Genomic DNA, 14,870 nt, shown 5'->3' with positions numbered 1-14,870 from the left:
TTTAGCCAATCCAAGTGGGGAGAGACCAGAGATTAAGCTCCATCTCTTATAGTGGGCAGTATCTACACTTAAATTTAGAATTTTTCTTTACGAAATATTTGTTCCTTCTTACTTGTTTATTTAATCAGTCATTGATTTATATCGGTATATACTAGTCATCTATTATTAGTTTATATGTTAGAACTAACACTGTTACTTATTTTGTTCAAATTGTTCCATTTTGGCCATTGGGAGCTCTTCAATTTTGTTCTTTTATCCCTTTGATATATAATCCTTTTGAGTTTTTTGAGTACTTCATTACTTTCTGGTACTATAAGATGCTCTAAGATCATGTTACATTGTCCTTGCCCCAGAATCAGCCATTTTAACAAGGAGCCATGCATGGTTCCTTTCACTGAAAAATTGTGTTTAGGAACCAAGATCTGGATGCTGGTTGTGTTTGTTGCTATTGTAGTGTCATTGCTTTCTAGGTTCTCTCAGCAGACATAACTAGGTGATATGTGTACAAATCCAAGTATACACACAAATCTATCCATCTGTTCATAAGCATACATGGTTTCATAATGATGTGTTTGACTTTAATTCAGTATCATAGGGTTTATTGTAGTCTTTTTTGTTATTCTGTTACTTGCTTTTTCAACAGTGAGAATCTTGGCTCCAACAATCCACTATCCATTTACTTATTTGTCCAGTCTCTTCATATATGTAAAATAGTTTCAGAATTGTCAACTTGTACCCTCCAGAAGCAAATTTACCAACTAGAGTATAGTGCTTATGATTGCTTTTGTCTATAGCTTTATAATTTCTTTTTTAATGATTTTTATTTTTTCCATTATAGTTGATTTACATTGTTCTGTCAGTTTCTTCCATACAGCAGAGTGACCCAGTCATACATATATATATTCTTTTTCTCACATCCTCCATCATGTTCCATAACAAGTAACTAGATATAGTTCCCTATGCTGTACAGCAGGATCTCATTGCTTATTCACTCCAGATGCAATAATATAGCTTTATAATTTCCAAACATTTTCTTTCTTTTTTTTGTCTTTTTGCTATTTCTTGGGCCGCTCCCGCGGCATATGGAGGTTCCCAGGCTAGGGGTCGAATCGGAACTGTAGCCACTGGCCTGTGCCAGAGCCACAGCAACGCGGGATCCGAGCCGCGTCTGCGACCTACACCACAGCTCACGGCAACGCCAGATTGTTAACCCACTGAGCGAGGGCAGGGACCGAACCCGCAACCTCATGGTTCCTAGTCGGATTCATTAACCACTGTGCCACGACGGGAACTCCCTCCAAACATTTTCTGATTTCACTTAGGTCAGTTCCTTTGTTATTTGCATACATTAAAGTTTATTCTTTGTAATGTAGAGTTTAATTGTTTTAAATTAAGGTATAGTTCATTTACAATATCATATTAGTTTCAGGTTACAGCATAGTGATTCAGCATTTTTACAAACTATACTAAAATTATTATAATAGCTATAATTCCTTGTGCTATACAATAAATATATCCTTTGTTGCTTATCTTCTTTATACATGGTAGTTTGTATCTTTTAATCTTATACCTCTATCTTGCCCCTCCCCCCTACTTTCCCCACTGGTAACCATTATTTGTTTTTGTATCTGTGAGTCTTTTTCTGTTCTGTTATGTACATTCATTTTTGTTTTTTAGATTCCACATATAAGTGATATCATACAGCATTTATCTTTCTCTGACTTATTTCACTAAGCATAATATTCTCTAGGTCCTTCCATGTTGCTGTAAATGGCAGAATTTCATTCTTTTTTTATAGCTGAGTAGTAGTCTTCTCTGTGTGTGTGTGTCTCTGTGTCTGTGTATCACATCTTCTTTATCCATTCATCTGTTGACACTTTGTTTTCTTCTGTATCTTGGCTGTTATAAATAGTGCTACTATGAACATTGGGGTGCATATATCTTTTAAAGTTATTGTTTTCAGCTTTTCCAGTTATATATCCAGGAGTGGAAATGCTGGATCATGTGGTAGTTCTTTTTTTCTTTTTCTTTTTCTTTTTCTTTTTCGGGCCGCACCCACAGCATAGGGAAATTCCCAGGGTAGGGGTCGAACTGGAGCTACAGCTGCAGGCTTATGCCACAGCCACAGCAATACCAGATCTGAGCCGCTCAAGGCAATGCCAGATCCTTAACCCACTGAGCAAGGCCAGGGATCAAATCTGTATCCTCGTAGATATGTGTTGGGTTCATTACCACTTAGCCATAATGGGAACTCTGTGGTAGTTATATATTTAGTTTTTTGAGGAACCTCCCTATTTTTTTCCATAGTGGCTGTACCAATTTATATTCTCACCAGCAGTACACAAGGGTTCTCTTCTCTCCATTTCCTTACCAGCACTTGTTATCTCATTTTTAAAAAAATAATGGCCATTCTGACAGGTGTGAGGTGATATCTCATTATGGTTTTAATTTGCATTTTCTTAATGATTAGGGATGTTGAGGTGCTTTTTATGTACCTGTTGGTCATTTGTAGATCATTTTTGGAAAAATGTCTGTTGAGATCCTCTGCCCATTTTAAAGTCATATTTTTTTTCAAGCATGTATTTTATATTGCAATGTTTGCTGGTTCCCAAGGCTACCTTCAGGTCCAGTAATTCACTATGACTCACAGAATTCAAAAAAGCTATTATACTCATGGTTATAGTTTATTACAGTGAATGGATACAAATTGAAATCAGCAACAGGAAAAGGCACATAAGGCAGGGCCCAGCAGAGTTCCAAGCCCAATCTATTAGTGGAATTGTGCAGACAGCACATACTTCTCCCAGATGTGATGTGTAATAGTACACATAGAATATTCCCAACCAGGCACACTAATCCCAGACTTGGTGTCTAGAATTTGGACTTGGTTACATAGACATGGTTGACCACTCATGTGGATGATCTTAGTCTCTAGCCCCTCCAGAGGTTGAGAAGATGCCAAATAACCCAAAACTGCTTTTTCCTCGCCCTACATCAAATTATTAGCATAGACTATATGGTATTTTCTAAGCTATTCAGGTAAACAAATTTTTGACAGGTAGTATGTTTCAAGAGTTTATAGTAGTTACCTTCATAGAGCTGGAGGCAAAGACTAAAATTTTCTTGGATCAGGATTAATCATTTACTTCACTACGTATATGTATACATAGATAAAAATCAACCTGTTTGAGTAGGTTATTTAAATATGGGATCATAATATAGATTCTGCAATTCACTTCTTTTTGTTTAATAATATAAATAGGGTATTTGGTATATCTTTCAAGGTTAAGTACATGGAAATCTACATCATCAATTTCTACAGCATTCCATTATAGCATAGTTGTATTAACTCCCTATGACAAAGCTTTCAAGTTGTTTCCAATTTTCTACTGTAACAAACAGTGCTTCAGAGAGTATTTTATATATCTTAGGGTACTTGTGGAAGTATATCTTGAGGATACATTCCCAGAAATTGAAATTTGCGTCAAGGGAACACAAAATTTACATTATAATAGATGCTGTATATTTGTCTTCCAAAATATCTGATACTACTTTAGATTATATGAGAGTACCTGCTTTACCACACTTGTGAACACTATTAGATGTCAGAAATCATTTAAATTGCTTGTGTAAAAGATAATTTTTCTTTTTAGGAAACTTTTTAGAATTCAAAATAAATAATATATAGTCTTTACAGACAGAGCAAGATACAGATTTTAGTTTTTAGAAAGTAGATTAGTTATTTAAAAATATATCTTATTTATGCAGCCCTACCTGAATACTGAATAAAAATTGTGTTATTTGATCATCAATCCTACTGAAGCAGTTACTTTTGCAATTGTGTAGAAGATGTATTTTCTCAAATGCCTAACATACAGGGGATAATTTAACAACTACTGTTGTTTAAATCAGTATTTAATTTGTGTATATGTTAACCAGAAAGCCAATTGTATTTATAGGATACTTTAGCAAAGAATACATAAGGGTATTTCAATGAGAGTCACTTTTGAAAGAGTGACTCTTAGCTGTGAGATCTTTTATAGTTTGGAAAGTGTTCTCCCCAACCCCCATACTCATGTAAAAATTAGTTTAGCTGTCTTTTATCAGTTTAATTTTTCTTCAGCAATGAGTATTACTTAATTGGAATAAGTCAAATGGGTAATTCTGTTTGGTCAGTTGTGATTTATATTATTATTTCTTAAAATGTAACTTTTTAAATTTGTCTTTTCATGTGTATATAAATTGCTTGTATTCTTAGCAGATAGTTTTAACTTGATACATTAGTGCTGAAATGTGTCTTTACATACTGTTTTTCAGTAATAAATGATATTTATTTTTTTCAACTACCCCAAATCTGTTGGGATCTTTTTATCTTTATGATTATTTCTATTCACTTATTTTTGTACCCTCACTCAGAGGACCTTAAGTATCATCAATAGTAGTACTTTAATACACTGCAGTTGGGATAAAATTAATACTAATTAGTACCACATTAACCCAATAAAACAGCAGATAAATATAACTATTCTTTTTTTTTTTTTTTTTTGTCTTTTTGTCTTTTTGTCTTTTTAGGGCTGCATCTGTGACATATGGAGGTTCCCAGGCTCGGAGCTCTAGCCGCCAGCCTACACCACAGCCACAGAAACCTGGGTGGGATTGGAGCTGCATCTGTGTCCTACAGCACAGCTCATGGCAACGCTGGATCCTTAACCCACTGAGCGAGGCCAGGGATCGAACTCATGGATGCTTGTTTGGTTCGCTAACTGCTAAGCCACGATGGGAACTCCAAAATATAACTATTCTTAGGATGTTATTTTATCTTCCCACAAGAGCAGCACTGTAAAAGTGTTAACTTTGCTTAAATGGATTCCATTTTTAGTTTTATTATGCGTTAATGAAATGTTTTTTTCTAGGCCCTGACTTTGTTGTTTGTGATGAAGGCCATATTCTAAAAAATGAAGCATCTGCTGTTTCAAAAGCTATGAATTCTATACGATCAAGGAGGAGGATTATTTTAACAGGAACACCACTTCAAAATAACCTAATTGAGTGTAAGTCAATATCTGTAGTCATGCTATAGAGTATTGGCTCTGTAGCAGTATATACTCAGATATATTTTTGCCACTTTGTCACCTGCCTCTCTTCTGTTTATTCAAGTATAGTCTCTGACCATGATCTACATACGTCCATCTTAGTGTATTGTTGAAGAATACCATTTATTTCAAGTGGAATGCTTTATAAATATGAATGATATGCCACTGTGCCATTTTGAGTATTCAAATTCAAAATAAAGCATATAAAATATATGAAAAGTATCAGAAGACTTAATGATTGCTTTCAAAATACAAATGCATTTGTGACTATTCAGGAAATACTTAAACAAAATATATCCAGTTTTGGGAGAAGTACTGATAGGAAATTTAGGAAGGTGGAGATTGGAGCAGGAGAGGTGTGTTGAATCGATGTGAGGATACAGTTTGCTGAGGCTGAGGATAGATGATGTGAACCTAGGAAGTGACTTGTGAATTTCCCTCATTTTCGTATGTGTGTGGTGACACTAAAAGAGTTTTCACTGTGGTGCAGTGGGATAGATGGCGTCTCTGCAATGCCAGGACACAGGTTCGATCCCTAGTCTTACACAGTGGGTTAAAGGGTCAGGTGTTACCACAGCTGCAGCATAGGTCACAACTATGGCACAACTGCATCTCAGATCTGATCCCTGGCCCAGGAGCTCTGTATGCCACGGGTTGGCCAAAAATAAAAAAAAAAAAGAGGGGACATGAGTTATTTGGCAAATAACAAATTGAAATTTCCCATTGTAATCTGTTCTAGTAGCTTTTTGTTATTTTATGTTATTTCTGTCCTTTAGTGTATTTATAATAACTTTTAAATTATTTGTAATAGTTAATTTAAGCTTTTTGTTTCACTTTATATATATTATCTATAATATGTATGGATATTTTACCTTCTAGTTTCCCTTTTTTCTTTTGCCATGTATAGAGTATTGCCCTGTTTCACATTGTGGACTTGTATAGTATAGGGCAACAGATAACTATTAAAGACTTCTGGAAATAAATCAATTAACATAAAATTTGATACAGTGGTGTATTATCTGATTTTATTATTCTGTTTCAGTACCTGTGGTTTTTTTTTTCCCCACGAGACACTCTTGCTGACCATAAAATCATGGTTAGACGTATAGAGCACTTTTTTTTTTTTTTTTAAGGCACGCACCCATAGCATATGGAAGTTCTCAGACTAGGGGTCAAATCAGAGCTGCAGCTGCCAGCCTGCACCACAGCCACAGCAATACCAGATCCAAGCTGCATCTGCAACCTACACCACAGCTCATGGCAACACTGAATCCTTAACCCACTGAGTGGGACCAGGGATTGAAGCCCCATACTCATGGGTACTAGTCAGGTTTGTTACTGCTGAGCTACAAGGAGAACTCCAGAGCACTTGTTTTATACTCCATATCTGCTGTAAAGAATAGTGAATTAGAATAAAGTGTTCTTAGGTGCTTTTTTAAACGTTCATGTCTGGAATTTAGGGATGAATTTTACTTGTATCCAGTAATCCAGTTCTAGGTAATCCAGTTCTAGGTCAAACATATAACCAGTGTTTAGTCTACACTCAGTTTGGTGTTCTTTCTTTGTAGCTTAATTCTAATACTTCCATGCCATGCCTTTTTGACATGAGCATTTTATCAGAGAATTTTTCTCAGTTCTTTTAGCCATTACTGTTGTTAATGAACTAATATCTTTTCTCTTAGATCATTGCATGGTTAACTTTATCAAAGAAAATTTGCTTGGATCCATTAAGGAGTTCAGGAATCGATTTATAAATCCAATCCAAAATGGCCAATGTGCAGATTCTACTATGGTAGATGTAAGAGTAATGAAAAAACGTGCTCACATTCTCTATGAGATGTTAGCTGGATGTGTTCAGGTATAAGTACATTCCATAATAAAAAAATATTGCTACTTTGTTATATTGCAGTGTTTTCTGAATTTAAACTAATGATTTTGTGTTGTCTTTCTCCTTTTTTCAATGTATGTTTTACAGTTAAATCTCCTTGCACACTCTTCCTAAGTTTAAGCAACATTGAACTTAAAAAAATTCCAATGAGATGTTTAGAACATAATTGATTAATTCTTTTGCCAAGTATGTAGTTTCCTGTGTTAATATGTTAATATTTACATTTCCTTATCCTTAAGATAGCGAGTATGTAATAGGAACATACCTATTATGATTAAGAAATTTCTCTGATCACTCTTAATTCCATGGTATAGTGTTCCAAACCTCACTTGTTTGAAATGGTTGTAGGAAAGACAATTATGAATTATGAGAGAAGCCATTTTAATGTAATCCTCAATCAACAGTTTTATTAATTTCAAGTACATACAGTAACCTAAATGGGTTAATAATATTTACATGCTTTAGTAAGTTTTTGTTAACCAGTAGATAAGTATATAGTGACTCGCCAAGCAGCAAATAGACCTCAGTTCTGCACTTTTTCTTAAGACCAGATACTAGTGGTACCAAAAAAAAAGACGTAACAAATGAGACATGCTATCCTTTTGCTAAGTATACTACCATTATGTAAGTTAAAAGCATCCATCCTGTTTGTTCAGGTTAGCCACAGGTACTAGCAAGTACTCCATTCTATATTGCTGCCACTACCTAGGCAGTGTTTTTCTGGTTTAAGTAGCCATTTGTATCTAGCACATTAGTGTTCTTTCTTTCCTATTCCTATATTAAATGGTTTCAAGAATACCTATACACAGCTTGTTTTCTCAGTTGAGCAAACATTCCCTCCTGAAGTTACCTGTTATCCTCTGGTATGTTGGCATATCTTACCTAAAGGATAACTCAGACTGCATCAGACTTTGATTCATCACTTTTACCATATGATTAAAACAAGTCTTTTTGCTATCGCTACATACTATATCCCCTCTCCACTTTTTTTTTTTCCATATAGAGGAGACCATTTGAAAACCTAAATTTCTCACTTGGCAATATGGCTACTTCAATTTAAAACCTGCCTGGTGCGTTGCAGTATCTTTTTGCCAGTGTGTCATATTGTATAGTCACATGAGATACATTAACTGCAGCTATATGGGATCATTGTGTGATTAAAGAGGGTAAATATATTTAAGTAAAATGTTTTCTTATGTATATGTGGTACCTATTTATTTATTTGTATTTTTTATTTGCAAGCAATGATGATTCTTAGAGCAGTTATTTTCTGTTGTATATTTAAGTTAACTAATTTTCATTCTCTTTCTTATTTATTACAGAGGAAAGATTATACTGCATTAACAAAATTCTTGCCTCCAAAACATGAATATGTGTTAGCTGTGAGAATGACTCCTATTCAGTGCAAACTCTATCAGTACTACTTAGATCACTTAACAGGTAACAAATTCATATAGTTTATTGATTTTATTTATTTATGATCTATTTATTTATTGATTGATTCTATTTATTTACTGATTCTTCTTAAAACATTCTTTTTCTGAAGAATGCTGTCTTGTTAATTTTAACATGGCAGTTGTTCTTTTGCAGTTTTGCACTTGAATAAAATGGGTATGCTTATTTTGTAGACGCACAAAATATTTCTAATTTAAAAAACGAATATTCTCAAAATAAAATTTAGGGGGCATTCGTGACATGGCTCAGTGGTTAATGAACATGACTAGCATCCATGAGGATGTGGGTTTGATCCCTGGCCTTGCTCAGTGGGTTAAGGATCTGGCGTTGCCGTGAGCTCTGATGTAGGTTGCAGATGTGGCTCAGATCTCGTGTTGCAGTGGCTGTGGTGAAGGCTGGCAGCTGTAGCTCCAGTTGGACCCCTAGCCTGGGAACCTCCACATGCCATGGGTGCGGCCCTAAAAAGACAAAAAATAAAATAAAGGAACAAACTGGTGAAAAAAACATATATAACGTATATCAATAATGCCATAATTTGTAAAGACCTTTTATTTCAGAAAAATTATGTATGTAAATAAATCCATAAGATATGTAAAATTCTAGTATATTTTTTCATTTTTTAAAGTTTTATTGAAGTATAGTTGATGTACAATGTTGTGATAATTTCTCCTGTACAACAGAATGATTCAGTTATACATATACACATATTCATTTTTTTTCAGATTCTTTTTCCCATATAGATTATCACACAGTTTTGGGTAATTCACTGTGCTATACAGCAAATCCCCCTTGGCCAATCATTCCATATAGCATAGTATGCCTACATATGCCAATCCCAAATGCCCAGTCCATCCCTCATCCTGCCTATCTATCTACTTTGGTAACCATAAATTTGTTTTCAAAGTCTGTGAGTCTGTTTCTGTTCTGCAAATAATTTCATTTGTATCCTTTTTTTTAGATTCCACATAGAAGTGATATCATGTGATGTTTGTCTTTTACTGTCTAAATTCACTTAGTATGATAACCTCTAAATCCATCCATGTTGCTGCAACTGACAGTATTTCATTCTTTTTTATCACTGAGTAATATTTCATTGTATATATGTACCACATCTTCTTTATCCATTCCTCTGTCAGTGGACATTTGGGTTGCTTTCACGTCTTTGCTATTGCAAATAGTGCTGCTGTGAACATTGGGGTGCCAGTGTCTTTTCAAATTACGGTTTTCTTCAGTTAGATGCCCAGGAATGGGATTGCTGGATTATATTGTAGTCATATTTTTATTTTTTTGAGGAACCTCATTACTGTTTTCCATAGTGTTTATACCAATTTCCATTCCCACCACCAGTGTAGGAGGGTTCCCTTTTCTCCACACCCTCTCCAGCATTTGTTATTTGTAGACTTATTAATGATGACCATTCTGACAGAAGTGAGGGGGTACTTCATTGTAGTTTTGATTTACCTTTCTCTAATAATTAGTGATGTTGAGCGTCTTTTCGTGTGCCTACTGGCTATCTGTATGTTTTCTTTGGATAAATGTCTATTTAGATCTTCTGCCTATTTCTCATGTGGGGTATTTTTGTTGTTGTTGAGTTGTATGAATTTGTGTATTTTTGAGATTAAGCCCTTGCTGATTGCATTATTTGCAACTATTTTCTCCATTCCAAAGGTTGTCTTTTTGTTGTTGCTTTTTTTTTTTATAGTTTCCTTTGCTGAGCAAAAACTTGTAGTTTGATTAGGTCCCCTTTGTTTATTTTTGTTTTTATTTCTATTTCCTTGGGAGACTGAACAAGTAAAAATATTTGTATAGTTTTTGTCAGAGAATGTTTTGCCTTGTTCTCTTCTAGGAGTTTTATGGTATCATGTCTTATGTTGAAGTCTTTAAGCCATTTTGAGTTATTTTTGTGTATAGTGTGAGGTTGTGTTCTAGTTTACATGCAGCTGTCCTGTGTTCCTAGCACATCTTGCTGAAGAGACTGTCTTTTTCTCATTTTATATTCTTGCCTCCTTTGTTGAGGATTAATTGACATAGGTTTGTGGGTTTATTTCTGGGTTCTTTTGTGTTCCGTTGATCCATGTGTCTTTTTTTTTTTTTTTTTTAACCAATATCACACTGCCTTAATTACTGTAGCTTTGAAATGTTGGCTGAAGTCTGGGAGAGTTATGCATCCTGCTTTATTTTTTTCCCTCAGGATTGCTTGTGGTTCCTTAACAGATTTTTGGGTTATTCGTTATAGTTCTGTGAAAGATGTCACAGGCAATTTGGTAGAGATCACATTAAATCTTTAGATTGCATTAGGTAGTATGGCTGTTTTAATAATTAATTCTTCCAATCCAGGAATGTGGTATCTTCTCATTTCTTTGAATCCTCTTTCAGAGTTCCCTTTGTGGCTCAACAGGTTAAGAACCCGACTTATAAAAAATGAATCCTCTTAAATTTTCTTTTTAGGGCCGCACCTGTGGCATATGGAAGTTCCCTGGATAGGAGTCAAATCCACAGCTGCAGGCCTATGCCACAGCCATTGGCAATACTGGATCTGAGCCGCATCTGCAGCATATGCAGCAGCTTGTGGCAATGCTGAATACTTAACCCACTGAGTGGAGCTAGGGTTCTATTTTTTTTTTTCTTTTTGCCATTTCTTGGGCTGCTCCCGTGGCACATGGAGGTTCCCAGGCTAGGGGTCGAATCGGAGCTGTAGACGCCAGCCTATGCCAGAGCCACAGCAACGCGGGATCCGAGCCGCGTCTGCAACCTACACCACAGCTCACGGCAATACGGATCATTAACCCACTGAGCAAGGGCAGGGACCGAACCCTCAACCTCATGGTTCCTAGTTGGATTTGTTAACCACTGCGCCACGACGGGAACTCCTATATTGGGTTCTTAACCCATGGAGCCACAGCGGGAATTCCTATTAATATTTTATAGCTCTCAGTGTATAAGTCTTTCACTGTCTTTGCTAGGTTTATTCCCAGGTATTTAGTTTTTTGGGGTGCAATTTTCAAAGGTATTGTTTTTTTATATTCCTTTTCTAATATTTCAGTCTTAGTATACAGAAATGCAACTGAGGAGTTCCCATTGTGGTGCAGTGGTTAACGAATCGGACTAGGAACCATGAGGTTGCGGGTTCAATCCCTGGCCTAGCTCAGTGGGTTAAAGATCCTGCATTGCCGTGAGCTGTGGTGTAGGTCACAGGCGTGGCTCGGATCCCACGTTGCTGTGGCTCTGGCGTAGGCCGGTGGCTAAGGCACCCATTAGACCCCTAGCCTGGGAATCTCCATATGCTGTGGGAGCGGCCTTAGAAAAGGCAAAAAGACAGAAAAAAAAAATGCAACTGATTTCTGAATGTTAAGGATTGTATTTTTTTTTTTTTTATTGAACTGCATGAGTTCGTATATTACAGGGCTTAATCCCTTGTCAGTTGCTTCCTTTGCAAGTATTTTCTCCCATTCTTTTTGTTTGTTGATGGTTTCCTTTGCTGTGCAAAGGCTTTTAAGTTTAATTAGGTTCCATTTGGGTTTTTTTTTTTTTAATTTTCATTGCTCTAGAAGGTGGTTCTGAAAAGATATTGCTGCAGTGTATGTCAGAGAGTGTTCTGCCTATGTTTTCCTCTTAGAGTTTTATACCATTCAGTTTTACCTTTAGGTCTTTAATCTATTTTGAGTTTATATTTGTGTATGGTGTCATGGAGTGTTCTAATTTCATTCTTTTACAAGTAACTGTCCAGTTTTTCCAGAACCAGTTATTCAAGAGACTTTTTTCTTTTTCTTTCTTTCTTTCTTTCCTTCTTTCCTTCCTTCCTTCCTTCCTTCCTTCCTTCCTTCCTTTTTAGGGCCACACCCACAGCATATGGAAGTTCCCAGGCTAGGGGTTGAATCAGAGCTGTAGCTGCCGGCCTACTCCACAGCCACAGCAATGCAGGATCTGGGCCACATCTGCGACCTATACCACAGCTCATGGCAATGCCAGATCCCCAACCCAGTGAGTGAGGCTAGGGAATGAACCCACATGCTCATGGATACTAGTCAGATTTATTTCCACTGCACCACAAGGAAAGTCTCGAGACTTTTTTCCATTGTATATTCTTCTTTCCTTTATCATAGATTAGTTGTCCATAGGTGCATGGATTTATTTCTAGGCTTTCTGTGCTGTTCCACTGATCTATATTTCTGTTTTTGTGGCAGTACCATACTGTTTTGATGACTATATCTTTGTAATATAGTTTGATGTTAGACTGATTCCTCCAGTTCCATTTTTCTTCCTTAGGATTGCTTTGACTATTTGGTGTCTTTTTTGTTTCCATACAAATTTAAAAATACTTTGTTCTAGTTCTGTGAAAAATGATACTAGTATTTTGATAGGGATTGCATTGAATCTGTAGATTGCCTTGGATAGTGTAGTTATTTTGACAATGTTGATTCTTCCAATCCAAGAACATGGTATATTTTTTCATCTGTTTGTGTCATCTTTATTTTCTTTGAATGGCATCTTAAAATTTTCAGAGTACTAATATTTTGCCTGCTTAAGTAGATTTTTTTTCCTAGATATTTTACTCTTTTTGATGCAGTGATAAATGAGATTGTTTTCCTTAATTTTGCTTTCTGATATTTTGTTGTTAGTGTATAGAAATATGGGAGATTTCTGTGTATTAATTTTATATCCTACAGATTTACCAAATTCATTGATGAGCTCTAACAGTTTTCTGGTTGGATCTTTAGGATTCTCTATGTATAGTATCATGTTATATACAAACAGTGATGGTTTTACTGCTTCTTTTCCAATTTGGATTCCTTTTATTTCTCTGATTGCTATAGCTAAGACTTCCAAAACTATGTTGAAGAGTAGTGGTGAGAGCAGACATCCTTGTCTTGTTCCTGATCTCAGCAGGAATTCTTTCAGCTTTTCATTGTTGAAAATGATGTTAGCTTTGGGTTAATCTCATATGGCCTTTATTATGTTGAGCTAGGTTTCCTCTATGACTGCTTTTTGGAGGTTTTTTCCCATAAATTGATGTTATATTTTTGTCAAAAGCCTTTTCACCAGCTATTGAGATGATCAAATGGTTTTTATTCTTCCTTTTGTTAATGTGATGTATCATACTGATTATTTTGCAGATACTGAAAAATCCTTGCATTCCTGGGATAAATCCCACTTGACCATAGTATATGATCTTTTTAATGTATTGGTGGATTTAGTTTGCTAGTATTTTGTTGAGGATTTTTACATCTATGTTCATCTCTCTCTTTTGTTTCTGTGTTTTCAGGCATACTGCCTTGTTTCCATGTGTGTTTTTAAGTACTTGTGACCACAGGTTCCTAATACCTGTTAGAGTATTATATGTGGGAATTCTTGGAGGTCTAGGGTAAAAATTGGTTAATTTGGAAAGTATATACAATTGTTTCTGCCAGGGGTCTTGAAATATTGTTAGTCTGAAACCCCTCTTACAGTCTGTGTTTGAGGGTTTTAAAACTGTTAATAGGAATTGGGTAGTGATGGACTTTTTAACAATATGAACTAGGGGCTCTATGGTACTTAATCTGTTTTTGTTTCTTCTGCTTTCTGCCTAAATGAAATAAGTGTACTTCTGAGAATGTTGACTACTTTTTGTGGTCTCTACACGATAGTTCAAGGATGGTAGTTATTAAATGTTAGATTTCTAGACTGAGAGGCTAATTAGAAGGTGGTATGACTCTAAGAGTTTTAGAGTTGGATATATATAATGTCATATGTTTGGACATTAAACTAAGGCATTTGCTTAAAGTTAGCATTAGGGCCTGCATGGATGTCTTGTGGTAGTAAAATAGCTAATATCAATGAGATACTCTTTTTTTTTTTCACATTTTTTTTGCCTGCTGTATAGCATGGGGACCAAGTTACTCTTACATGTATATATTTTTTCCCCACCCTTTGTTCTGTTGCAATATAACTATCTAGACATAGTTCTCGATGCTACTCAGCAGGATCTCCATGTAAATCCATTCCAAGTTGTATCTGATAACCCCAAGTTCCCGATCCCTCCCACTCCCTCCCTCTCCGGTCGGGCAGCCGCAAGTCTATTCTCCAAGTCTAAGATTTTCTTTTCTGTGGAAATGTTCGTTTGTGCTGTATATTAGATTCCAGCTACAAGTGATATCATATGGTATTTGTCTTTTTCTTTCTGACTCATTTCACTCAGTACGAGAGTCTCTAGTTCCATCCATGTTGCTGCAAATGGCATTATGTCATGCTTTTTTATGGCTGAGTAGTATTCCATTGTGTATATATACCACTTCTTCCGAATCCGATCATCTCTTGATGGACATTTGGGTTATTTCCGTGTCCTGGCTGTTGAGAATAGTGCTGCAATGAACACTCGGGTGCATGTGCCTCTTTTAAGTAGAATTTTGTCCGAATATATGCCCAAGAGTGGGATTGTGGGGTCATATGGAAGTTCT

The 14,870-nt window shown here is 35.8% G+C and overlaps 1 protein-coding gene across 24 annotated transcripts in view; it reads left to right on the top strand.

Annotated features, from left to right (window-relative positions):
• The window catches only part of ATRX (ATRX chromatin remodeler), a 288,606-nt gene that overhangs the window by 175,549 nt on the left and 98,187 nt on the right, over positions 1–14,870 (top strand). For all 24 annotated transcript variants that reach the window (XM_085008437.1, XM_085008445.1, XM_021080085.2 and 21 more), the window contains 3 exons: positions 4,914–5,051; positions 6,776–6,951; positions 8,304–8,421. In XM_085008437.1, the coding sequence (XP_084864563.1) occupies positions 4,914–5,051; positions 6,776–6,951; positions 8,304–8,421 (432 nt within the window). The remainder of the gene's footprint in view (positions 1–4,913; positions 5,052–6,775; positions 6,952–8,303; positions 8,422–14,870) is intronic.

This window comes from Sus scrofa, chromosome X (genome assembly GCF_054392235.1).
Source record: "Sus scrofa isolate SSC_HxYL_T2T_F1_AM1 chromosome X, Sscrofa_HxYL_maternal_Yorkshire_Landrace_v2.0, whole genome shotgun sequence".
Lineage (NCBI taxonomy): Eukaryota > Metazoa > Chordata > Mammalia > Artiodactyla > Suidae > Sus > Sus scrofa.
Note: the sequence above shows the minus strand (reverse complement) of the source record. Positions and strands in the feature narration are given on the sequence as shown.